The sequence below is a fragment of the Anser cygnoides genome, chromosome 2 (genome assembly GCF_040182565.1).
Source record: "Anser cygnoides isolate HZ-2024a breed goose chromosome 2, Taihu_goose_T2T_genome, whole genome shotgun sequence".
In the NCBI taxonomy this organism is placed as follows: Eukaryota; Metazoa; Chordata; class Aves; order Anseriformes; family Anatidae; genus Anser; species Anser cygnoides.
In genome coordinates, this window is record NC_089874.1 from 61,963,101 (window position 1) to 61,990,970 (window position 27,870).

At 39.9% G+C, this 27,870-nt stretch overlaps 1 protein-coding gene across 3 annotated transcripts in view; it reads left to right on the forward strand.

Moving 5' to 3' along the window:
* The window catches only part of AMPH (amphiphysin), a 129,995-nt gene that overhangs the window by 32,454 nt on the left and 69,671 nt on the right, over positions 1-27,870 (forward strand). For all 3 annotated transcript variants that reach the window (XM_066992213.1, XM_066992211.1, XM_066992212.1), the window contains exon 2: positions 24,355-24,435. In XM_066992213.1, the coding sequence (XP_066848314.1) occupies positions 24,355-24,435 (81 nt within the window). The remainder of the gene's footprint in view (positions 1-24,354; positions 24,436-27,870) is intronic.

Sequence of the window (27,870 nt, forward strand, 5' to 3'; positions counted from 1 at the left end):
CGCTCTGCTCTTGTTCAGTGTTTCTCAGTTCCTGTGATTTACTTGCGGTGATGTTATGCAGTTGCACAGTCATGAGTTCTTCATTTGTCCAAGAGTTCAGCATATTTTTTTTTTTAATAAAAATGAATGGAAGCAGCAGCTCTTGGGATCTCCTTTGTATTTCTGGTGGTTGTTCCACTGATCCTATCTCTTGTATCAGGCTATTAATATTTCCTGCCAGGTGCTGCAGTTGCGAGGCTGCTCTGATCAGTGCAGTGGGGACAAGCAGGTTGCGGTGGGAAGGTCGCTGGGTGCTGGCACAAAGCAGTGGGAACCAGCACTGATCTGCAAGAAGCCAAGCTAACTGACTCCAGCTAGGTGAGCGAGGAGCACGGAGTTGTGCTCAGTATTGCCTGAAGCAGCAATGAAACCTTTTTGTGACCTGACAGCATCTTCCCACTGTACGGACAGCTGGGGAATTCATCAGGTGGTCCTAAGAAGCAATAGTGCTTTGGGCAATCACGCCTGCCTCCTGTTAGGGAAAAGGGATTTTTAGGTTACTACTTTGGGAAGTGTACAGCTAATTGCTTGATTTCTGAACACCCGAGCTGAATTCTTCCCTGTCTGGCTTCAGGGATCGAGAAATTCTTCATCTCTTCTGTGGATTTTTAATAGTTTTCATCTACTTCCAAATACTACTTTCATACATAATAAAAGCATTCATAATATACATATATAATAAAAGCATTCCTTGTCCATATTCATAAGGAGCGTTGTATCACTGTGGTAAAACTTTTTCTCTTAACCAAACATGACCCCAAAATCTCTGAAACATTTATTTTTAGAGCAGTGCTGCAATTTACACACAGCAATTTCCCCTGGAATCAGCCACTGTGACACTGAGAGAGATCTTGAAATATTCACAGATGCATATTTATTCTGAAGCAAAATAGTAAATAGCTGAAGGTTAGGAAAATAAATACTTACCAACATGGTACTTTCAATCTGAAAAATGCTTTAAATAGCATCATCCTAATTTTGGAACAAATTTAGAATCGATTAAGTTAATTATGGAAAGAGAAAACAGAGGGCTAATGTGTTGTAGCTCTGTTAATCACACTGACTTGCACTTAATCATATCGCCTTACATTAATCACATAGCTGTGTATTTATATTGCTTTATCATCCGTGAGGACCACAATGTTTTATGCAGAAACCATTTCAGGCACTACTGATATTTAGTTTCCTTTTTGAAGGATGTGGCAAGTGCTTTACAGTGCATAGCAATGCTGACAACAGCTGAGACCAGGAAGAGAAGAACATATCAAATGCAAAATGGAGGAGAAAGTTGAGAGGTGGAACATAAGAACTAGAATGGTTTTATTCTTCTTGCTATGAAAAATATGCTGTGATCCATGTCTGCAGCTAACAGGATTTAGCTTTAGTACCTCTATGAAAATGTAGCAGCTCTAATGGCCTCCTAGCAACCTGCTCTGAAGTACTGGGATTAATTTAAATTTGAGGAAACAATGGCATCTACTGAATAGCTAATAAAATTTCTTGCAGCATCCAGGATTTCCATTGCAGTTATCCATCATAGTATATATCTACTGCATAAAACTCAGCACCTGAAGAAAGAAAAAAAAAATTATTCTTACTTTGTGCCTTTTAATATTTCCTCTGTCCTGTTATTATCTTGCTTATTACAAGATTTTGATGTAGAGTCTTTAGTCTCTATAAGCAGGAGCATGTGGGTAACAAAAGAACTATCCTGGTAGGAGTAGCATCATTGTTTAGACAATCTTTCATTTAAGTTGCATTTTGTGAACTTTCTTCACCTTAACACTGTGTCACAGTCTGGGAGTACCTTGTATAATTACCTACTTTTATTTTCCTTACCTTACCTGCAGGGTTACAGGAGCCATAGCAGTCAAGAGCATCACATGGATAAATTAGCATAAGTCACATTGATATTACAATGGAGGTGGCATAAAGAGACCGGGGTGCCGAATAGAAGTCATCTTGTCCTAAAGTTTTATCACTCAGCGTGACATAAAATCTGATGCCTGTTTTAGATTTCTGTGCGTGTTTGCAGTTTCAATTGCAATAAGATAGGTCATAAGACAACTCAGGGTTTCTGTCTCCTGCCTCTGGGATAGTTATTAAGAATTAGGACATTACATTTGTAAAATTACACTCACTAACAGTTGATTCCTTGAGTTTATGATGTGTATTAAATAAAGCTTTTCCTGCTTTATTTTCCCACAATGTTCTATTTATTAATGGAGTCAGAAGAGGTTTGTGCGTGGTACTTGATGTTACATTTCCTTAACGCTGTAGTTCAGATTTCACTCCAAATGGAGTTCTTCACATTGTAGGAGGAAGTCTGATAAACTTGACAAAAGTAGACAGATTTTCAAAACATATTTTTACTCAGTTTAGTGTATTGACTGGCACTTTATGATTATATTAGTGGAAATTTTTTTCAGAAGTAAGAATAATTTTCATGGAAAGTTGAAAGGGTTGTCTTAAGATTAAAATGACATCTTGAATTATGAAATAATTTTCTTGTTTTTATGTGAACTCTTTCACATCAGTTCAAGCAGAAAGTATGAGTAAGAAAAATACTGTTCTATAGAATCTCAAAAACAGGGGAACAGAAAAACTGGTTATATGGTTTTTATTCATCCAAGATTTCTTAATGCTTTAAAAAACAAACAACCCCCAAATTAGACATTCCTGGAGTACATGAGACTTGAATGGGCTTATACATTATAGTAGTAGCAGAAGTACTATATTAGTTGGTATTAGCTTATGCCCGACTACCTAGGTGTGCCCACCTGAAGGAGACTTTGTAATTTAAGAGGCCCCAGACCTCTCCCATCCAGGATAAACTTTTGTCTTTATCAGTTTCCTGGAGGCCAGGTCAAGAAGGGCTGTGTCTATGTTAGCAAGGAGTGAGAACTGATAAGGATCTATCTCTAGATCCAAACAGCAGGTATGGAGGACCCGGTTTCCCCTGTATTTATTTATTTTTATAAATTGCATTAACTCTAATTGAATAGCTGTCTGGGACTGGAACATACCAGCTGTGCTCCCAGAGTGCCCCCACAGCTTTGGTTCCTCTAGAATAACCATCAGTGGAGATGACCAGGAGATTCACTTCAGAAGTGCCATCCTGGTCCCAGCTACACAAATACAATGGGTGTGTATGTGTACATATATATGTACTGCAAAAAAAATGTCTATATACACACCTAAGTGTATATATACGTATTTCTGTGTGTCCGTATGTATACGCTCATGGGTGCCTCATTGCCTGCACTCCTTGCAGGCTTGTAGCCTTGCAGTTAAAGTGGGCATCGCTTTAGGTCAGAACAGTGATGATATTAATAGCTTGCTCTAGAATTAAGCCTTACAGTAAAGTTTAAACTTATGAAAGTCAGCTGTTTAATGTTAAACTGCTCCTATGACTGAAAATCAATGTAATGTCTCTACTCTAATGTTTGCAAAGACAAACATTTTAGTATCTCTAAAATACTTGTTGTTCTGCTGAGGGGAAAATACAGTCTCTGCTGAAAGGCAGTGGATGCTGCTTGTTTAGAAGGAAACTGGGAGCCAGAGTACTGCTGCAATAGTTCCAATTCATGAACAAGGCAGGGATTAGTTAAATTCGGGAAGTCAAATCTGATTACAACACTAATGATTCAGTACATTTCCCTCATAAGGAAAAAGCTGAACTGACAGCTTTTTCAAATCTCTGCTCCACAGTCTAAGGATGTAATCCATGTGCAGAATAAGCAACTTGCGGGTACCTGGAGGGCCTTTTTCCCTATAAACACAATTGGATGAAGTGTATGCCATGATCCTATTGACTGATTGATAGCTTGGGAAAGCCTTTAAATGCTTTTTTTTTTTTTCTTCTAAAAATTCACAGATGTAGGCACCATTATTTTTTTTCCTTTCCTAGTCTCCGCAGAGAACTGTAGTTGTTTTTAGCACTTTCAGCAATCTCACTGTCTACACAGAGATGAGTATTAGCCAAAATGTAATGGACTGAATCTTGCAGTGTGTAATTTAACACTCAGAGATGAATTACAAAAGAAGCAAAGTATTGAACAACTTTCGCAACTTCTAGATATGACATTATGAGTATTATTGGTATTATGAGCCTTTTGCTGTGGAATATGTTAAATCTTTCACTTAGTGTATTTTGTTACTGCTGTGGTAGGTAAGAAGGTTCTGAAAATAATCCTCTATTTCCCTGGAAACCATAGTCTTCCTGGAAGCTTCTGCCTTCTAGTACCATCCTAACCATCTTGCATGGAAGGAGCTGGAATTTGGCAATAGGAAGGTGCTGAGACTCAAACTGAAGTACAGGTACTTACTGCTTTGCTAGGCATGTTGGATCGAGAGGATGTCTATAATATTCCTCTCCTGTGTTATAACACTGTAGCATGACATGCAGAAAAAAAGTTTGTCCACCTCGGAACAGGGTACATCTCCCTTCACAGACTTTTCAGAGCTGTCCTTTCTGCATACTTTGGTAGCCAGCCATCAGTACTTTCTACTGTTGAGCAGAAAGCTGGCTCTTGAGGGACAAGTCTGATGATCAGCAATGGTGTATACTTTGCTGCTGGAAACAATGTCACTATACATTTAAATAACAAAGCCAGTATTTTTAAAGACATCTGAGAGTATCTTGAAGTACTTCTAATATCTTTCAATACCTTTGAGTGACAAATACAACTGTATTCCTAGAAATACTCCATTATATTCCATAAATGAACAAAATGTTACGAATATGGTGCATTTCTAATCTGGTAGTAGCAGTCAGAGGTTGGATTTTTATTTATAAATGCCTACAGTTCTGCTTGCCTTTTAAAGTTATTATGGTTTGTTATGTGAAAAGCGTTCCTTATGAAAGCTTAGAATCAACATCATTTTTAAAATGTCTTTGTTAACAAATTACTTGCTGCAGAAGCTATTTTACACAGTTGAAAATTTCAAGGACTGTATTTGATTACTAAATAAATCTAATCATGCCATACACTTACAAAAGTATTCACAGCAAGTTTTGATTTACTTATATTTGCACCACTATCATTAAACTGACTTTTAACTTTTTGCTGTAAGAAATATGACAGCTTGAGTAGCAGGTATGAAAGACGATATTAAACAATCATTGCCATGTGTATATATTTTTTTCTGTATGTGATAGAGAAACTAATCCAGCTTGTTTTTCTCACACATTCAGGTTCCCAAATCTAATAACACCAGTAAAATAACCAAGATGTGGCCCTTTTTATCACAGTATCACAGTATCACAGATTTCTAGGTTGGAAGAGACCTCAAGATCATCGAGTCCAACCTCCGACCTAACACTAAGTACTCCACTAAACCATATCGCTAAGCTCTACATCTAAACGTCTTTTAAAGACCTCCAGGGATGGTGACTCCACCACCTCCCTGGGCAGCCCATTCCAATGCTTAATAACCCTTTCGGTAAAGAAGTACTTCCTAACATCCAACCTAAAACTCCCCTGTCGCAACTTTCGCCCATTCCCCCTCGTCCTGTCACCAGGCACGTGGGAGAACAGACCAACCCCCACCTCTCTACAGCCTCCTTTAAGGTAACTATAGAGAGCGATAAGGTCGCCCCTGAGCCTCCTCTTCTCCAGGCTGAACAAGCCCAGCTCCCTCAGCCGCTCCTCGTAAGACTTGTTCTCCAGACCCCTCACCAGCTTGGTCGCCCTTCTTTGGACTCGCTCGAGCACGTCCATGTCCTTCCTGTAGCGAGGGGCCCAAAACTGAACACAGTACTCAAGGTGCGGCCTCACCAGAGCCGAGTACAGGGGCACAATCACTTCCCTAGACCTGCTGGCCACACTGCTTCTTATACAGGCCAGGATGCTATTGGCCTTCTTGGCCACCTGGGCACACTGCTGGCTCATATTCAGCCAACTATCAACCAATACTCCAAGGTCCTTCTCTGCCAGGCAGCTTTCCAGCCACTCATCTCCCAGCCTGTAGCTCTGCTTGGGGTTGTTGCGCCCCAGGTGCAGGACCCGGCACTTGGCCTTGTTGAACTTCATACAGTTGACCTCAGCCCATCGCTCCAGCCTATCCAGATCCTCCTGCAGAGCCTTCCTGCCCTCGAGCAGATCGACACACGCACTTAGCTTGGTGTCATCTGCAAACTTACTGAGGGTGCACTGGACACCCTCATCCAGATCATCGATAAAGATATTAAAGAGGACCGGCCCCAGTACCGAGCCCTGGGGGACACCACTAGTGACCAGCCTCCAACCAGATTTGACTCCATTCACCACAACTCTCTGGGCCCGGCTATCCAGCCAGTTTCTAACCCAGCGAAGCGTACGCCAGTCCAAGCCCCGAGCAGCCAGTTTCTTGAGGAGAATGTTGTGGGGAACAGTATCAAAAGCCTTACTGAGGTCAAGGTAAACCACATCCACAGCCTTTCCCTCATCCACCAAGCGCGTCACTTGGTCATAAAAGGAGATCAGGTTCGTCAAGCAGGACGTGCCTTTCATAAACCCATGCTGACTGGGCCTGATCGCCTGCTTGCCCTGCAAGTGCCGCGTGATGACCCTCAAGATAATCTGCTCCATGAGCTTCCCTGGCACTGAGGTCAAACTAACAGGCCTATAGTTCCCCGGGTCTGCCCTGCGGCCCTTCTTATAGATGGGCGTCACATTGGCTAGCCGCCAGTCAACTGGGACCTCCCCCGATAGCCAGGACTGCCGATAAATGATGGAAAGCGGCTTGGCCAGCTCCTCCGCCAGTTCTTTCAGTACCCTCGGGTGCATCCCATCCGGCCCCATCGACTTGCGCACATCCAAGCTCCGTAGCAGGTCGCCAACCATTTCCTCATGGATAGCGAAGGCCACATCCTGCTCCCCATCCCCTTCCACCAGCTCAAGGCACTGGGTATCCAGAGAACAACCGGTATTGCCACTAAAGACTGAGGCAAAGGCGACATTAAGCACCTCAGCCTTTTCCTCATCCTTAGTAACTAGGTTTCCCCTCGCATCCAGTAAAGGATGGAGATCTCCTTAGTCCTCCGTTTCGCGTTGATATATTTGTAAAAGGATTTTTTGTTGTCTTTAACGGCAGTAGCCAGATTGAGCTCCAGATGAGCTTTGGCCTTTCTAATTTTCTCCCTGCACAGCCTCGCTACATCCTTGTAGTCCTCCTCAGTGGCCCGCCCTTTTTTCCAAAGATTATAAACCCTCTTTTTTCTGCTAAGCACAAGCCGCAACTCTCTGTTGAGCCAGGCCGGTCTTCTTCCACGCCGGCTTGTCTTTGGACACGTGGGGGCGGACCGCTCCTGTGCCATCACGATTTCCTTCTTGAGGAGCGCCCAGCCTTCCTGGACTCCTCTGCCCTTCAGAACCGCCTCCCAAGGGACTCGGCCAACCAGCGTCCTGAACAGCTCAAAGTCAGCCCTCCGGAAGTCCAATACAGTAGTTTTACTGGTCCCCTTCCTGGCCTCGCCAAGAATAGAGAACTCTACCATTTCGTGGTCACTCTGCCCAAGACAGTTTCCGACCACCACATCTCCCACCACTCCTTCTCTGTTTGTGAAGAGAAGGTCTAGCATGGCACCACCCCTGGTAGGCTCTCTAACCAGCTGCGTCAGGAAGCTATCTCCCACGCTCTCCAGAAACCTCCTAGACTGCTTTCTCCGTGCCGTGTTGTGTTTCCAGGATATGTCCGGGAAGTTGAAGTCCCCCACGAGGACAAGCGCCGACGATTTTGCAACTTCTGTCAGTTGCCTATAAAACTCCTCATCCGTCTCCTCATCCTGGTTCGGCGGTCTATAACAGACCCCGACCAGGATGCTAGCCTTGCCAGCCTTCCCGCGGATCCTAACCCACAGGGATTCAACCTTATCATTCCCAGCCTGGAGTTCCACAACATCAAAAGATTCTCTAATGCAGAGAGCCACGCCACCACCCCCTCTGTGCTGCCTGTCCCTCCTGAAGAGCCGATAGCCAGGCATTGCAGCACTCCAGTTGTGGGAGCGGTCCCACCACGTCTCCGCGATGGCAACCAAGTCGTAGCCTGCCTGCTGCACGATGGCTTCCAGCTCCTCCTGTTTGTTACCCATGCTGCGTGCATTAGTGTAGATGCACTTCAGCTGGGCCATCGCCTTCTTCCCCGGCCTAGTCATTGTTTCCCCCGGCACAGCTCCAACAAGCCTTGTTTGAGCCCCGTCCCCCTTCTTACCTAGTTTAAAGCGCTCTCTATGAGCCCCGCCAGCTCCTGGCCTAGGATCCGTTTTCCCCTTGGAGATAGGGACCCGTCTGGGGCCATCAGGCCAGGTGCCGAGTAAAGCTCCCCATGGTGAAAAAAACCAAAATTTCTGTGCTGGCACCAGCCTCTGAGCCACCTATTAACCACGCGAGCTTTCCGTGTCCTATATATCTATGCATACACATACTTTTTCAGTTCTTTGTGTTTCTCAGCTGTTTTTGAGAGAAGATTACATACACGGGCGTGGTGTTGAAGCACAACATCCAAGTGTTCATTTAAAAAGTCTCCTGTTGGTATATTGCATGGTTAGCTACAGGCTGGGATTAATCAATTAATCAATCTGCTTAACTGATTCCTGTTCCTCAGTTTCTTCCCCCTAGAAATGGAGGTATTATAATCCAATCCCAGAGTGATTTTAAGAGGTGCTGGGGGATAACTATACTGTGGTGATCATGGTGGGTAGGAGTATTTAAACTAACATTAGGTTTCAGCTCCAAATGGAGTGAGACACTCAGAAACAGGTATCTTTTTGATGAGAAATGTACAAAATGCTTTTATTCTTAGGATTTGGCCCTGAATATTTTTTTTTTAATCTCTTTTGCTGATTTGCCATTTTTGGGTCTATTTTCACATGTTAAGCTGATTTTTTTAGTGGTTAACACATTTTTTTTTACCACTGATTTATAATACATCAAGTGTTTTTCTAATTATTTTCCTACCTATGGCTGATTTTTAAAGGTGGGAGAATGAAGGGAAATTCAAGGACTTTGAACAATTCAGGGAAACTCTAAATGAGACGTACTATTACTAGAGAAGAAAATTACCTACAAACTGGAGAGAATCCACAGAAAAGCAAAGAGGATACTGGAAAACTACCATGAGGGAAGGCTGAAGTCAATGCATTTACTTTACAAAAAAAAGAGTAGACTGAACACAGGAATGACAAGTTTTCCATTTAATTTTTTATGAACTACTTCAAGCTGAACAGTGCTCAGTTTTTCCACCTTTGCCACCGGATGGATGACATCAGCACAGCTAATCTGCAAAAGGAAGAAGAGAGTCATTTACCCCTGTCCCGTGCTGTGCCAAGATACATAAGGTATGAAGACTGTTAATGTAGTGCCCTGTTACATCCAGTTGTACCAGCTGGTCAGCTGTGTACCACATTCCTGGTGATTTTCAATAATAGCCCGTCCATGCCCATTTCCTGTGGAAGAATGTCCTTCTGCCTTATCTGCAATGATGAAGACTTCTGCTGAGCTGTTCACTGAAGCATTGCTTCAGCCTCAATGCATATAATTTGCTTTTGAAGATTTTGAAAGGTCTCACAGCATAGAACTTGCTAGTGAGTCATTCCAGATCACCTTTGCTACTGTTTTTCATCCAGCATGCTTTGGTGACCACACTATTAGGTTATATGGCCACAGCATCCCACTATTCTATTTTATCCCAGTTCTGGAAGTGTAATTTTCTAAATTTCCTAGCACTTAGTTTGTGATATTTTTCTTATATGTCTTAACCCTCCCTCTGAATTGAACCTGTCCTTTGACCAGTTCCTGAGTTCTTTCATGTTAATCATGCTTCCACAGTGGTACATTCCTCTGACTCAGTGTTTGTACAAGTAAAAACCACTAAAAGGTGTCAGAACATGACTTCTGATGAGCAGTGACCCCAGAAGGACATAGCATCTCCCGCTGTAAGAGGTCTGGAAAAACAGACTTCACATACCAGTTCTTTTCCAGAATCAGCAGATATGTTCCTTTTCCTGACACCTTTTTTGCATGGAAACTGTAACCATTAGAGAGCTCTTGAATGTATTGTTTTTGCAGAAGCATGTGGAGTAGAGCAGGACTTCTGTTTGCTTGGCAAAGAAAGGACTTAACTGAAAAGTGGGCCATACCTGTGCTCTGGATGTTGCTGATCCAAGCAAACCGTATCTATTTCCATGTTCAGCAGCTGAGCTGCTAGAGAAAGGGCTGATTCTGGAGTCTCATTTCCAGACCCTGTGGGAGAGGATAGAGCTCTATTTGCTTGCAACATCTCATGCAAAATCTAGATGTCAGATCTGGAGCTCTTGACACTACCACAGCTGGTAGACCTTGCTAACATCAGTGTCAGTTCAGAGCTTTCCTTTTCTTTTGCCTATCATCCTAAAGTCCCGTTTCATTTGTATTATTCCCCCAACCTCATGTGTATGCATGAGTATGGTTAATTTTTTCCTTGGTTTTGAAATAATTTCTGAATAATTCCTTCAGTTACCAAAAAGCCATGACTTAGGGTGAATACGAAGAAATGATGCACGTGAACTCCTGAGAACAGGCAAGCTTATCCTCAGCAGCAATTAATGAGGAAAGTAGAAATACGTTGTGTTAGCTGAGCATCTTCAGAATACTTTGATGTTGTGAAAAATACTCAGAATATTTTGATGTTGATGTTGTGATTGACCTTCAGTAATGCAAAAATGTTGAGTAATTCTAAAAAGCAATGAGGTGGAAAACGGTAACTTTCTTCAGAAGTATTTGGCTAGCATTATGTGCTAATCAATGTTACCATACTATGGTAGCTTAATTATTCTTTTATAAATCTTGTCTTGGGATATTTGTGATTGTTATGAGATTATGCCTTCACAGATTCTTTTGGTAAGTCTGAAATAAATCTCTTGTGGATCAGTGAATATTTTAAAAAGCTATTTTGAAAAAAAAAAAAAATGAAATGCCTGGGTGACATCAATGATTTCCTGAGTTTTTAAGTTAATTGAACAAGTATGTATACTCTACCTAATTTTTCATGCTGCTGGGACATAATTTCCGTAATTATTTGAAACAGAGACTTAATTATCATTCCATCTACAGGGGAGTGAATTCATTTGGAGGTGTTATGTTGGTTCCTCTTCCTCTGGATGAGGAGAGAGGAGAAAGCTCTGGAGCACCTGAAGGTGAAGAATAGCTCATTATCAAATGCTGCCATGTCAGGCACATCATTGATATTTGGTGTGTAATATATTCATGATCTATGAAGAAACAATAAATTCCTCCACAGATGAACATCAATCTGGCAAATGTTTTGCAAAGTACTAGGCAAAGTTATCTTCATGTTCTGCGTTGCTATGTGTGGCGTGACATGAGACTGCCTAACAGGTGGTGAAATATTCTGTTGGCACTCCATCGAACCACACTGGAAACTTTTGGGTTTGCTTCTTCAGGGCTGTACTGTAAGTCCGATAATGAAGGTTACCCTGAGTCTGCATAGAGACATTCTGTCCTGGCTGGGCATTAAGGAGCCTCAGGGTAGGTAGTATCTGCACCCCTATGCATACTGGACTAAATGTGAGGGTTTCTTTCAAGCCTCAGCCAACACCTTTCTCAAGGAGGAAGAATATCTGTGAAAATGTCAGAGCTCAGTCTGGAGGAGGCAGTCAGGATTAGGCAGCTGTATTGCTACATTGAGCATATGGATTAATTTAGATGCCAAACTGCTAAGACACAAAAACAGTGGTAGCCTGCCTTGTAGATGTAACGGTGAAATGAAAGGAAAGTCTATTCACCTGTTAAGTCTTCAAGACTGCACAATGAGAAATGTGTGAGGTCTGTTACTACTCATATCAGGAATGGCTGAACTCCTGTCTCTGCCGTCATCACCACACTTACTGATGTAACTGGAAGTTGGGTTCTAAGAATGTGGATTGTAATCTTATTGCAGAGCTAAAACTGGAGCAGTTCCCCTGGACCTTGCAGATAGCTGATAGACAAGTATATTATATCAAATTGAAATCTCTCTTTTAGGTCAGATTTTGATTTCCTTCCTCTCCCATGGAAATCCTGATTTGTTCTGAAAGTTTTTATCTGGTTTTCTTCCAGGCTTCGGAAGTTACTTTCTTTTGTAAATCGCCCTTTATTTGCCTTTTTTGATTAGAAGTTACCTGGAGATGCCTATGATGCTATCAGGTTGGACTTACCAACTTCACATAAATCTACTGTAGGGACATTGTGTTTTAACACTAACACTCTTTATTTACTTAGTGCCAAAATCCATTTCTGTTATTACAAATTGTTTCAGTTTGGTGAGTTTAATCCAGACTGAAAGAAATTATTGTCCCTGGATCTCAGAACTGAGTACAGAAAATTAGGTGCTGCAATGTGGATGTAATGGGAAATAGCCTGAAAAGCATCATTACTTAAATTGAAATTCTGTTTGTTTGTTTGTTTTTCTAAGTTCTTTGATCCACTGAAAGCATACAGCCAGAGATAAATAAAATAAAACAGGATTCTGCTATATGTCCTCCATCAAACTGGATACTGGGAGAATACATGCACTTTTAAATTCAAGTCTGTTATATTGAATGTGATTTTTATTTTGGCTTTGTGGCTGTAAAGCTTTTTGCCTGATTGTTTTTTGTTTGGTTGCCATCAGGCAGAAGGAACGTCACATACTTGCTGTGATGAATCCAGAGAGACAATCTGTAAAGGACAAAGTTTACTTTTTCCAGGTAGAATTTAAATGTTTAATTAAGAAAGCAAAACTATGCTATCCACAGACAAATTAGTTTTATCTTTCTTCTCGGCCAAGGAAAAACTTGATTAATTTAAAGATAACAGAATGCCTGTCAGGTATCAGTGCTGAGGACTACAGTAGGATAAATTAATTAGGTTCCTTGTGCAAGGATGAGCTTTAGTGGTCTTATTGTGCAGGAGACAGGTTTGTTTATTTTATTGTGGCTGTTTTCAGCTTGAAAGATTTTTATCCTAAATGTCACTAGTTGACTTCAATGTTCTATTTACAGGAACTCAGAAATTAGTTTTGAAAATAAGTATATATGCAATCTACTATTTTTTGATAATTACTCAAACCCAATTTGGACCATTATTTTATTTTATTTTATTTTGAATAGTAATTCTTTTATAATTGGTTTGATGCCTCTTTTTATGATTTGAAAATGTGGTGATCGAGTGTTTTGAATGGCTGCTTTAGCTTTTTTTCCCCATTGCTCTGAAGTACTAGGAGTAGCAAGTAATTAGCGAAGGAACTAGCTGGTCACTAGGTTAATTTAAACATCAGAAGTGAAGTTATTATTAAGCACAAATCACAGCTTTTTGAGTAGGATCTTCAAGCAAATCAAGATGCTTTGCCTTCAGTACTGTAAATGGGTAAAGGATCAGATGGTTTCTGCTTTGAAAAGCTTGAAGCCCAAATAGGGCAAAAAAATGAAGAGAAGATTGGATAAATGAAGTTATAACATGAGCTAAGTGAGTTGTTATCAGGGTAGAAAATAATCTATTTCTCATTAATATATTTTGTAGGGAGTGGTATTATGGAAAGTATCTGCTCAACAGAAAGTATAGAGGATAAACCAAAAAGGAGCAGGGAAGTAGAGGAGCTGGTTAGAAAGAGGCAAATGAAAAGTGATGAGTAGAGTGTAACCAAGCCTGGATGCACAGCCAGTTTCTACAAGGCTGAGACACTCTGGTCCAAGTACTTTTCAGCCAGATGAGTAAGTTTAGGCAGAAGCAATAGCAAATGATAGGAATTTTTATTAATTCAGCAGAGTAGTTTTTTGATTTATTTGGGATGCAGTAAAGGACAGAGAAATTCAGCCAAGGATGTTACTGCTAATTGTGCTGGCAGTTAAATTTAGCTGCTCTTCAATGAAAATAAGTGATCAATCATTTCAAGAAATAAGACATCATCAGTAGCTAGAAAAGGGCAAGCAGATTGGAAAGACAATCTTTAAGATGACTTTGTTCACTCTTTCTCTTTCGTTCTGTATAACACTAATACAATAATCTGAACACAGCAGATTTCTGTATGATGCATCTCCATTTTACAGAAGGATGGCCTAGAGATTAAGACATGAGTGTAGAAAAATCAGGTCTGGTACCCAGCTTGTGATCAACTTCTGAAGTTGGCACAGAAGTTAACTTCTCTTTACTGTATCTTGTTTCCTCAATGGTAAAGTGAACAAAGAGGAGGTAGTAGTGCATTAATAGATTTTGTGAGGAAAAATAATACTCAAAAGTATGTGAGGATTGTAAATGGTGCTACAATATTAATAGCTCAATTCTGCTGCCCACACATACGCTGTTGGAGTCGTGTCCTGCCTTACCTCAAGCTGCTGCTCCAGGAGAAACCTCCACAGGACTTGTGTCATGTTTGCCACCTGCACAGTGGTGTTTGAGAGATCCTGTGCCATCTGAGTTGCCTATGGGTAGGCAAATGAATCAAACTCACAGTTTCTCAAAGTTGATTCTTTGGTTTTAGGTTGGTCCTTTTTATCTTACTGATTTTTCTCCCTTTTTTTTCTCTTTGGTTTCTCACTTGTGTTTTCCTCCCTTTAAGCTTTGTCTATGTTGTTTCTCCTTTCTTTCTATTTTGTTTTCCTCTTTAAACTGCATCCCTTTCAAATCACCTATCTGGATGCCCTTCCCTATTATATACAGGCTAATCACACAGAGCAGACTGTTGAAAACTAGTCTAACAGCTTGCCTCTCCGTAGTTTATTTTTTTGAAGTACACTGCGGTTCTTTGAAGCTGTGCTAGGCTTTCACTTTCAGTGGGGATAAGCACCCTTCAGAATACATGCAGAGAGCAATGAGCCACCCTACCAGGTGAGAGGGCCCCATAGCATTAAACTCCATGCAAGTTGTCAGAGACAAGCAGGAAAAGTCCCTACCAATATATTGCCACAGCTGTTAGCATCCATTCTCTTCTCACCAGCAAAACAAGACCTCATGAACTCCAGGTTCATCCTCAAGTCTCCTTAAATTCTCCATAAATACTACTGGCCAGCTAAGCTTTATTGCTGGACCTCTTAAAATCACACTTAAGCGGAACAATAGCCAACTGTTATGTTAAATTGTGCAAGTGTGCCCAGTTACAGTAGAGCGAATTTTCTGGATGTTACAAGGGAAGTGTGAGTAATGGTCTAGCATCGTGCTGCTCTGCAACGTGCAAGTCAGTACTCTCTCTAATGTACTTTCTGGCTTTAACCAAATGACCAAGGAATAATCTAGGAGTTTGTGGCTTCATTGTGAGAGGAATCATAATGTTGTTTATTTTGTGGATCCCTCTAGAGCATTTTAACATCGTCTGGGCCATGATGTACAATTAGATTCTGTAATTTGCAGAAAGGTTATTATAATCATCTCTCATAGCATAATGTTCATATTTGTCATTTAGACTGTGTAGAAAGAGCACATTTCCCTCTTTCAATTTTGATTAAGAGAACATATCTTATCATAGGATTTTATGCTTGTCTGATTATTATTTAGCTCTCTTCTCATTTGTTATGTAACTGTTCCCATGCATCATGGTATTTTACAACACTCAAATTGCGAGCAAACAAAAGCTGGCATTAAATTAACAAAAGAAAGTGTGCATGAGAAAAGTGAACCTTCATGCTTCTTGAAACAGCAAGTATCTCACCTGAGCTCAACAATAACAGGACTGTCCATCAATGCAAAAAATCCATCGGGAATTTAAAACATGACAATGCCACATCGAGAAATCATTGAAATGCAGTTTGTTAGAGTGTGGGAGGGAGTTCTGGAGAAGTGCCACTGCATACTTGCCTTGTAGCTCCCCTTGGCATCTTCTCTTGAGGAGAGGCTGGTAGATCAAATAGACACTTAGTCTGACCTGTAAAGTAGTTTTTATGCTCTTCCATCCTGGAGGATGCACTTGGTTCGTAGCAGCTACCATCTTCCATCGCCTGGGACATATTTTGTGCATTAATGCAGTTCAGGGTATGACTTTTCTTTCCTTGTGACCCTGTACAGTAGAAATCACCTCTGACATATTAAGACAGAGGTTGTGAACTCGCAGTCCTCCACTAAACATAAGTTCCCAAATTGAAGTTTGCTTTGAATCTTTTATCCTCATATATGATTTATGGTGGCAGACTTCAGCAATGAAATTCAGCTGTAAATGGTGGGCAAATAAGGATTATTGTGCCAATATACGATAAGAGCTGAACAGGAGGCTGGGGAACAAATGGAAGTACAATAATAGAGATAGAAGATACATTGTGTAGCAATGAGGATTGACTGCAATTTGTTGAATGATCAGGAATTTTCTATATCGTTAATACTGAAAGTGTGCACAGCAAAACGGAGTGATAACTACAGATTAGCTAGTGTTGACCTGGAAACCTGAGCTAAGTTTAATCATTTCTTAAGATTGGTAATGGAAATGATCCAGGCTGCAGATGTTCAAGATGAGGAAAAGGAGAGTGGTCAGAGAAGGATGAGAGTATGGGTATGTCTCGCAAGTCTTCTGCTTGCTTCTCTGTCTGACTGAGATTTACTAAATTTATTGGCCACCTCCACTACAGTTATTTCTAAATAAATAAATAAATAAATAAATAAATGAGAAAAGTAATTTGTGTTTTAGGTTGTAGAGTCATTGTTTGCTCCTTAATGATTTCAGGCATGTTTTGTTAATGATCATTGCTGTGTTGTACACACCAGAGGATCTTCTTGAGACTTCAAAAACAAGCTGGAGCATCACCCTTCCTGGTTTGGCTCCCGTGTTCAGCAGCAGGCCTTGGGATGCCTGGACTGGTTTTGCTATAAGCCAGCACCACATGAAGCAACTGCTTATCAGTCAATATCTTTATTGTAGCATCTTTCTATGTTTTCTATATTAGTCATAGTAAAATGCCCAGTGTTCTCTTTAAAATGGGTTTTCGGGCTTTTGATATTCTCTCAGTGAAAAAGGGACTCTTTCACAAAAGTTGAGTAAATATTAATGAAAACTGAGGCTTGCACAAATATTGGTCACTCTCAGCCGTTGTTTCTGCTGGATTGCAAGGGTGGAAAAGCAGTTGTACAAAGGTGCGCCATAGTTATTGGAAAATTTACAGCTGTACAGTGCAGAAAGTATGAAATTCAGTCCACCTCTTGGAAAAGAGAAGTGATGGAGCCTGTTACACAGGGGCCATGGTGGGATCAAAATCTCAGCAGAATTGAAACTGAGCAATACTCTGTTAATTCAGAAATCTTTATTTTTACTCAGTGCTAAAATGTTAATTTATACTTACTGGGTATGTTTGGTTGCTGATCTCCTTATTTTACTAAATCCTGATAATGTTATATATGGTATGGTTTCTGGCTAGATCAAAAAAAAAAAAAACAAACCACACCCTAATTTGTGAAGTGCTTGCCTTGTAACTCAGTTTCCACAGCTCTAATAATAATAAGCACTTTGCACAGATACCCTGAGGCTTTAACTCATATTCTATGTAAATTAATTTCTGCAGAAATGAATACAATACTTCATATTTCTTGTATATAATCCTAAATTTGCTTTAAAAAATCTGAGAGACAATGAAGAAAAGGACTGTAAAAAATTTTAACAAGTTTCTAGGGAATCTTTCATTTATTCATTTGCTAATTAGAAAATTCTATCTAATTCCTGTGAAATACATTGTGTGTAGTTTAATGCTATTATGTGATAATCTTAAAACTTATCTCTTCCTGTCTTCTTTTTTTGACCATCTTTTGTTGTGTCTGTGCTGATGTGAAATGGAGGCAGAATAAGACTCCAGACTTTGACATCATGATAAAATAAGATATACTTTTGGGGTGGCATTTAAAAAAAAAAAAAGATTTTGAGTAGTTAAATATGAATGTGACCTCTTTGGAGAGAAGACTTTTCATTAGTTGGACTAAATGTTTAGGTACATCAGTTTAACACTCAGATATCTGTAATCCAATTCACATTCTCCCTTTGCCCGTCTTTGCAGGGGAATGACTGAGGAGCATCCTTGTACTGATTCCCTCTCTCGTTTTGCTTCAGCTACCCATGTGCTAATGGTGAGGAGGTGGGAATCTCATGTGGCTTCGGCAAGTCTTGAGTATTTGTTCTGTTTCTTGGGTTTAACACCCTGCTCTAACACTCGAGTGAGAGTCAGTGGATATGTTTTGCATTAGTTCTGTTCCAGATTTCATGCTTTGATATGTTGTCTTCCAAGCTAGCATTTATTTCTGGAACAAACAGGGTTTCTTCAACTTTGTTCCTACACTTCGCAAATACCAGCTGGGTATCATGGATCATGCTTAGCTTTTTTAATTTGACACTTTTTTTTTAACGGTTTTATGACATTGAATGCTTTATATATCATCCCATCATGTGAAACAACTTTATCTTAACATTTTAAATTTGGAGATGTGAGTTCATTTTCTGTTTGTTTGTTTGTTTCCTGTTTGGGTCCACCTGGAATTTCTGTCAGGCTGTGGTAAGCTGGGGTTCAGCTCTGGGGCCCCCTACATAAGAAGGACATGGACCTGTTGAAGTGAGTCCAGAGGAGAACCATGAGGATGCTCAGGGGTCTGGAGAACCTCTCCTATGAAGATAGGCCAAGAGAGTTGGGGTTGTTCAGCCCGGAGAAGAGAAGGCTCCAGGGAGACCTTAGAGCAGCCTTACAGTACCTAAAAGGGGGCCTACAAGAAAGCTGGGAAGGGACTCTGTCAGGGAGTGTAGTGATAGGACAAGGGGGATTGGCTTTAAACTAAAAGAGGGGAGATTTAGATTAGATGTTAGAAAGAAATTCTTCACTATAAGGGTAGTGAGGCACTGGCACAGGCTGCCAAGGGAAGCTCTGGATGCCCCATCCCAGGAGGTTCAAGGCCAGGCTGGATGGGATCTTGGGCAACCTGGTCTGGTAGGAGGTGTTCCTGCCCATGGCAGGGGGGTGGAAATGGGTGCTCTTTAAAGTCCTGTCCAACCCAAACCATTCCATGATTCTATATGTTCTCCTTATGACTTGTCATATACTATTTCGTAGTTGGGTAAGTTGAAATGTAATCACATTTACGTCAAACTTATCCTACTGTATTTCTTTTTTTCTCTTTTATTTTTCAGATGTGTTCTCATCATGTACCTCGTAAGACACTTCTTTCAAATCTTGTATTTTATATTGAGCAAATACTTTTTTCAGCTTTGTGAGCATATGCTGAAATCCTTATGAAAATTTGCACATAGGTGACTCTCATATGGTTTCTTCTGAATAGTCTGTTTTCATTTTAATCAATTTCTGCCCAGAATTACCATCCTGAAACTACTTTGGGAATCTGCACAAATTATTTATGCATTCTGAGTTTCTTTTACAGGTTGTAGAAGAAAAAAATGATTGTATTTTAAAAAGTGTTGTAGAACAATGTTGTAGGTGCATGAGTTTGCATCTGCTGAGATCCTGAGCGCTTTGCTGTTCTCTAAAGATTTAAGGTAGTGACTTCATGGCAATGGTTTTTGACTCTCAGAAGTGTTTGTTTTGCTTTTCATACTGGAGTTACTCTGTAATATCCTTAATTAATGATACCTGTGGTAGGTTAGATTATCTTAGTCTTTTCAATCTGGTAAGTCTTTGTGAATTTATGATAAAGTCTCGCCCTGGGTATTCCTCTCTGAGCAATCCTGTCTTCCTGCCTTGAGTGATTTTGATTGTGTCTGTTATTCTTTAAGAATATGGATGTATAACTGGGGGTGATGTACGTGGGGATGTCTGATGAGGCTACTAGCAGTTTCTGTTCACTCTGATACTGCTGTGCAGGGAACTGAGCTGCTCCTGAGGCAAATCCCGGTTTCCTGTGATTTAGATCGGAAAATCAGTTTCTTTCTTTCTCTCTCTACTTATTTATTTATTTATTTATTATTTTTTCCCTTGAATTACCATAGTTTGGGAAACTATTTTAGGGAAAGATGGATAGGCCCATCATGGTCACTGCCTCAACCACTATTATAACACTGTCATCCTTACCACAAGACATAAGTTTTCAACATAATCAAGCTTACTCAGTCTTATCTCTTTTGTTTTGTATCTACTATATTAATTTCCTTTCTTTGGCATATTGCAGACACTTAACTTCACAGCCATTGTACAATTGATCATTTTAATTCAAGATAAGCAAATTATTGACTCTTTCTTCCTAACAGTTAAAATCCTCACATATCTGAAATGTATTATTTTTGGTAAATGAAAGTGCTTAAATGACTTAAAATAGGAAGTGTTCAGTCTTATGTCCTCCAAAATGGTTACTGAAGATGCAACATCCCCGAATGGAAATATGACATTTATGAATATCAGACAATGCTTGATGTCCTTCCCCAAATGTTGTGTTTGGGTCAAATCTGTCATTTATCTCAGTACCGCATTACCAGGCAGACGGTTTCTGTACATGTATTCACTCAACAGAATTGAGACCATCAGATCAAATTTAGCTTCTACTTCATTTTCTTAATAATTGGACTTAATTATTTAGTTTGTATATTTTTAGCAGCAAGTTGGTTCAATACTGGTATTTGTTTTAGATCCTTAGCATAATTCAGTGCATTAAGCATACTGTACAGTATCACATTTGGAGATCACAGTTAAATCAGGAAAAAAAAAAGCAACTGTTTCAATTTTTTTTTTAATGTTATTTTAACAGAAGACTTACTGGTAGTTGATTTAGGCTAATTAAATGAAATATGGGGTAGGTTTTTTGCCTTTTTTTTTTTTTTTGGATAGGGTGAACATGTTCACCAAATATTTTTTGCTGTCTTCAGACAACTGCAGAGTACTTGACTGTAGAATGTTTCTTGATTCAATTCATGTCTGCCTCATCACTTTTTCTATGTAATTTAAATAAAAATTTAAATGGTATAGGCTGTTGATACACATTGATGGATGTTCCTAAACCTAATCCCAAACATTATTTCTGTGTTGCCATGCTAAGAATATATATGTTATATATTATATGTTACATATTATATGTTATATATTATATATATATACTAGCTACCTGCCCTCCTTGTGTCCAGGGTGCATTCTAGCTCTATGGACCATGAGATGCTCAGCAATAGCTTTGCTTCATTTGCCTTTCCTTTCCTTAATGTCTGAATCCAAATCCGCAATATGGGTAAGTGACCACATGGACCTAAAATAAAATATTATCTACTTAACTGTCCAGATCTCCTTTCTTTGGCACATTGTAGAGCGCTCCAATGCTGTCGTAAAGCACTATTTACTCGCCCTTCTCCTGTCCTCAAGGGCCACCAATAAACTGAGCTATTCCTGTTACTAAATCTAATCCTTGTATAGAAGGGTGGTTGAACTAAGGCTTCAGAGAGAGGTTAGGCACATGCTGCTCCTGTGCACAGCCTTCATTTTACCTTTAAGGACCATCAGATGCATTCTGGTGACCTGGACACTTCAAACCAGCTTTCTCTTGACCAGTATCTAAGCCTAATGCTAGTAGGCTGATTAAAGAGGTGATCACATGGGAAACACAATAAAGTGTTAGGTCCATGCCACATCCTAATTCTTCAGGGTGCTGGGTATTTGCTACTAACCTGGAGCTGTCTACTTTCCTTTTTGTAGCCACAGCCCTAGCCCTAACCTAGACCCTAACTCTAATTTTGACCCAAGATCTCCATATAACAAGATGAAAGATGTGTCTGAAATTTATTTCAGCCTGTCCACAGGGAGGTTGGAGTTAGAAGAATCCATGTGTAATGTAGATAAGCCTTCATCTAGTCTTCACTCTGTTCCAAAGACACCCTATAAGTACGTGACCAAACTGGGTCATAATAATAACTCAACTGCAAACTATAGACTTTTGACAACAGACTTCTGCTTTAAGACAGAAGTGCACAAATGAGTGCTGAAAGGTTCAGCAGAGATCAGTTTGAGGACACCTCAGTCTGGTGTCCTCTCTGACTAGCGGTAAGTTATGGTTACAGTCAGGAAAGGGTTGGTTGTAAAAGGCTGTGCTATTCATTCAGTGGTCAATGTGGCTAGGTGAAGGATGGGAGCTAAAGAGACCTCTGAGGAATGGCTTATTCCAGCTTCAGTCTGCTCAACTGTCTCTCTATGGGGTCATGGGGTTAGTGTTAGGGTTAGGATTGCATTTAGGAAAACAGTGAGTGAGCCCTAGTTGTCTGTGTGTATTGCATGGGCTGCAGGACTTCAGTGAGGGTAAGTATCACAAGTATAGTCAGCTAATGCCAAGCCACTGGCCAGTACTTTGAGTTCCAAACGTGTGATACTCCTGTAGTGAGCATTTACATTCTGATTTGGGTTAGGATTAGGAAAGCTGGGAAGCTATGTCATTGTATGTTATTAACCCTGAATTAAAATTAGAGTTGCTGTTTGCAGAAGACAAGTTCAAACACTGCCTCTTAGTCTCAGTTGAGAAAAATACATGAAGAGAATTTAAAAGTAGCAGATAAGATTAAAAAACAAACAGGAAAAAAGTTGAGGTGCTGTAAGAGGTAGGTTGTTCCCTTCTGAACCTGAGCATGCATCTGGAGATATGGATGTGTGCCATTAGTATCTTGGGAAAGAGGAAAGAGTTTTTCATGACAACTTTTTTGCCCTGTTTTGTTACTTATGTTATGGATCTTTCTGACTCTAATTAATGTGCCTGCACTTGTTCCTGTGAACACAACTTGAATGTATTGCCTTGGCGAGGAGGCTTACCTGACAGCCGGTTCTTTGAAAAGGAAATGTTGGATTTTCAGAGAGCCGCCTGGCGCAGATCAAAGCCATGCTGCAGCTGGGGGCAGGCTGTTTGGCTCATCGGTGACAGGGAGCATTGTGAAGTCCTGTGATGATTTGAAATGTTAAATTAAATGATTCCTCTGTAAAGCCATCTGTGATACTTTTTTAATATTTTATGAAGAGATCAGTGATGAGAGCACATGAGATTTTTGGGAATTAAATGCAACCCAGAATGCCCAAATGAGCCAGGGGAATGAAAAGTTAAAACATAGCTACAGGCAAGAAAAGTCTTTTTTTTTTTTTTTCTTTTTCTTTTTCCCCCTCTCAGATGTCATTCTTTCTGTCTTTCTGCTGTAAATATGTCAAAACTTCCCTGAAGTTTCACATGTCACTTGCACGGGTAGTGTTGCATCACCTTTGTGATCATTTTTATTCCTGGTTTCCACTGTGGCAGTGCTCTCTGCACCTTTGTGCACCCCGGTTTTTGTGGCTTCAAGCTGGTTGGGGTTGAGAGGCAGATGGTCCGAGTCAAAATATGCCAGGACTGGGACTGTTTGTGTTTATATATGTGTTTATACTTGGACTGCTGATGTATTTGTTCATGGCATCAGCTACTTTTTCTTTTTGGGGGGGGGGGCGGGGGGGAGGAGGGATAGGGGGAGGTGATTTTTTTGTGTGTTTGTTTTTTGCTTTTCCTGTGAAAATGGAAAGTTTGGTTTCTTTGCCTTGGGAGAACAAACTAAATATCACTCCCTGATATGTTTTATCCCTCTAACAACATTCTATAAAGTTTTGGGGGGTGTTTGACAAGAAAGGTAAAGCCTAATTGCTCCTACATGTAAGTCTTTAATGTTAAAATGAACTGATAATGCTTTGATTTAATAACAGAATGCATTTGTTGTAGTTAAACAGAGTGTAAAGTGTAGCAATATCCAATTACTTTTGAGATTACTATCACATGAATAGCCCTTCTGCTGACATATTGCAGTATATTTATTACCTAGTATGACAATCCACTTCAGAATTGATGGGGGGGGGGGGGGCAAATATGAAACAGTAAAAGTTTTAAATAAGCATTAGCTCTACCAATTTCTCATACAGCCTTAAAATTTTTCATTCTCATTTTGCGCTAAAAATCGTGCAGATACAGATAATATTGTTGGACATAATAAACCATAAATAGTAGAAAAACTTAGCAGAACTTGATTTTTTGCTCTGTCTGAATGGGAAGAGAACTTGCTTGCATTGCCAGCAAATTTTATTTCATTCTTCCTTGTTTTGAGACCCTGGGAGTCTCTGCTAAAAGAAAAATTGCTTCGTTAAAACAAACAAACAAAAAACACACATGCACCCCTCCCAGGAACTCCATACTTTGAAGTAGGTTTACACACATCATGCTTCTGCCCATGCACACAAGATGCTTCTCGTTGTCTATAGTCATCCTTTTTAATTTTTGACAAAATAGTTTCCCTTATAAACTTTGGAAACAGTAGTGCATGCAACACTTCAAAAATAAAATACTATTTAAGCCTAACAGCAAGAACAAAAGTGTTGAAAGTAACAGCATTTTTGTTTTGTGACACTGACATTAATCCTTTTTATTTTTTTCCCCAATATAGGTACTTCAAAAACTAGGAAAAGCAGATGAAACAAAAGATGAACAATTTGAAGAATATGTACAAAATTTCAAAAGACAAGAGGTCAGTTACTTTTTCAGTTTCTTTAATTGTCTCTTAAGAAGAATGCACTGTATTTTAACTTTTGATTTTGAAGAAGGTGTTGCAGGGGAGAAAGTAAAAGAAAATGTTTTGAACCATATTGGTGTAAGATTTTGTTCAACAGTTTTCAAACAGAAAAGAATGATTGGATTTGTGTGTGCAAATATGTAAGATGTGCATTCATATTAAATAGCTATATTCTAATAATGTACAACACTGTCATGCCAGAACTCCTTGGGATCAATGAAGTGTATGCACATTTTCAACAGTGTAATTGAGAACAAAACCCAAACCCAATGTGATATAGCTTTGTAGTTGCCTTGTTACAAAGAAATAATTTATTTCCTTGGTTTCATTTTGTGGGTTGTTTTCATCAATGGTATATAATAATACTAGTTTTATATGAAGTGAACAGCAGAATAGTTTTAGACTGCTGTGTGTTGTTACGCTCCCTGTTAGTGCAGGGATGACAAGATCTGTGGTGGCAGTGCTGATGAATCACTCCTGGGGAGCAGGGTTCAATTATAAACACATATGAAAACAAAGGTGCCCTTAAGAGTTTATAATCTGCTCCCAGTGCAATGTTAAATTCTAACCTCTATTACTCCTCACTTTGTTGGACAGACTTTTCAGCTCCAAGTTGATTAATTGCAATTAATTATATAGCAGCATTCTAGTACAAATTAATGCCTACCATGAGCTGCATTAATGCCATCAAGAAAACAATCTCATTATGTAAGTGTGAACTGAGGTATCAGTAGCCTTCATGAGCTATCTTTTAAAGCTCATATGTAAAGGTACTGAAGGGTAAGAACTACTTCCACACTTTACGTGATGTAAAAATTTGTTCATTTTAGGGTTTTCAATTCCTACCCTGAGTCAGTCCTGTCTACCACATGCATTTCTGTCCTTTCCACATAAACACAAATCATGCACTCTGATTTGCTAGGGCACTGACTAACTCTTTTATATCTTATGGTGACTTAGCCATTATTTTCCACTGTCTGTCTAGAGAAAGAGAGGGAGGTTTGGGGAGTAACTGGGCTGGGCAGATGTCCATTCTTCCCCCAAAATGATGATGATGGGAAGTAAAGAATCTGTTTCTCTAACGAGGGTGGTTCCTTCCTCAAGGCCAGGAAGATGATGGGATATAATAGGGCTGAAAAAACACTGAGAAGCTTTGAAGCCCTGTAGAGTTTTCATATTTTCCCTTTTCTTCCCCATCCTCTTTTCCAAATATGCTGAGATATCAACTGAGCATTTCTTTCTTTCTGATTTTCCTTATATTGCTTCTTATCCTTGTTTTCAACATCACAGCTGTTTGAACAGCTAGTAACTGTGTTACTAGAAATAAGGTGCATCTGTAAGGCTGTTATTGGGTGGGAAAGGAGCGGCTGGAGCATCCCCATGAAGAAAGAGAATTCTGTGAAATGTATTTTTAGCTAAAAGAAAAAAACTGAGTCAATTAAAAATGAAGAGAGATGAAAGAGAAAAACCTTTTTTTCAGCAAAATTATGTCTCAAGTGTTTGTTTCTTCCAAGGGCTAAGGAGGATCTTAACATTCCTTCATTTTTATTTCCTTCTCCTTTGATGTACTTAGAGACAGTAACAAGCAGTCAAGGACTCTACAGGAACTGAAAGATATTAAATCGATGCAAATGTGACTTGGAGCTACGGGAGGAACTGGATAAGGAGGAGTGAGCACTGAGGGAAATACTACAACTCTTTTGAGTGGCACATGCAGTTTAGGTTAGGTCCACTGGCATACCAAATGAGAGAGATCATTCGTACATTTATGACACTAATGACATGTGTTACTGTGTTCTGCTGGGCTTGTTCTCAGAGAATTCTGTTTTGCACAATTCTTCAAGTACAAGAAGGAAAAATGATGCTAAAACTGCTTCTGCCACATGCACAAATAAGAAGGATATAAATTGCTTAATTTTTCTTCGTTTCTTCCACGCTTTAATCTACAACTGACTAGGAAGGCAAAGATTTGAAACATTACAATGTGCATCTAAATTTATCACTCATATTGATCAACACCTTGCAGAAATGCTGTCCTCTGTGGACTCCTTTTCTTCTTGGTTTATATTCAATCTTGCTTCCAAGGTTATCTCTGCAACTCTAGAGCCTTTAGAAAAAGAAAAAATAAATTCAAGGTATTAAAGAGTAAAAAGGCAGCAGGGGTGATTGATCATTGTGTTCAGGTCCACACAATTGTTGGTGTGGGCCATTCAGGTGGCTTCCCAGTCAGGTCTTCCTATGACAGAAGCAGTCTGAGAGATAGTCCAAACTTTACTTTGTTGCTTGCAGTCTCACTTAGCAGTGATTTGTCTCTATTTCCTGGTCATCTCACTTACCTACACTTGGTTTTGAGGAAGACTGTTACTTCAGATCTGTGTCTTTCTAAGTTGTTTGTAGCAGCTGGTGCCTTTCAGGCTTTGGGTAAGTTCAAAGCTGTGAAAATGGACTGTTGTTCTTGCTTCCCTACCTTACTGAACCTGTGTCACTTGGGAGGTCAACTGGTATTATGGATAGAATTATTCTTTTATTGATACTCTCCAAAGATCAGAAATGAGGGCTCCCAGTTCAGCTCAGGGAAAGCAGAGAAAGAGCATAGTGCTCATAACCCAGGAAGCAGGTAATGCAGAAACCGAGATCTTAACAATTTCTGCCTGCATAGCAGATTGGTTGATGGGTATGCACCAAATTGAGCAGCAGGTTCAATGTAAGGATACATCCAGCGGATCAATCTTCCTTTCTGTAGGAAAACATCACTGAGGCTCCCCAGTGGTCTATTTCCATCTCTTTCTGAATACAGCTGGATAAGGTCCCCTTTTGGACATGAAGCACAGAGCTGAATTATTGGATGAATCACCATGGAGAAACTGAGTCATTCCATGTCTGGAGAGAACAGAGCACAGTGGCCTTGCAAAGCCTCTGGATTTTCCTGTCAGAAGCAGTAAGCTGCTGCAGCTGAAACCAACAATAAAAGATTTTGACTTTTAGCAGTGAATAAAATTGTTATTCACCTTCCACTTAAGTTGTAAACAGGAAATTGCCACTGTAAAACAAAACTCATGGATCTTATATAAACTCATATGTGACACAGATTTTTAGTGTACTGCAAGAATTTTCCTGAGGCTTAGAACTTTCTTGCTGCACAGCTAATTGTGGATGTGCCCAGCCCCTTAATTGACCCTGAAGTTCAGGAAACAAAAGAATGTTGCAAACTGTATTCACAGATTTAATCTGACAGACATCTTTTGAGGGGCCATGCCAAAGTCTGCTTCAGATACTGAATGACCACTAAGCCAAATACAAGCAATACAATGTGCAGATAATTTGGGTGTCTGTGGGAGGATGTTCTCTGATGATTGCCATTTCATCCTAAAATATATGTTTAATAATTAT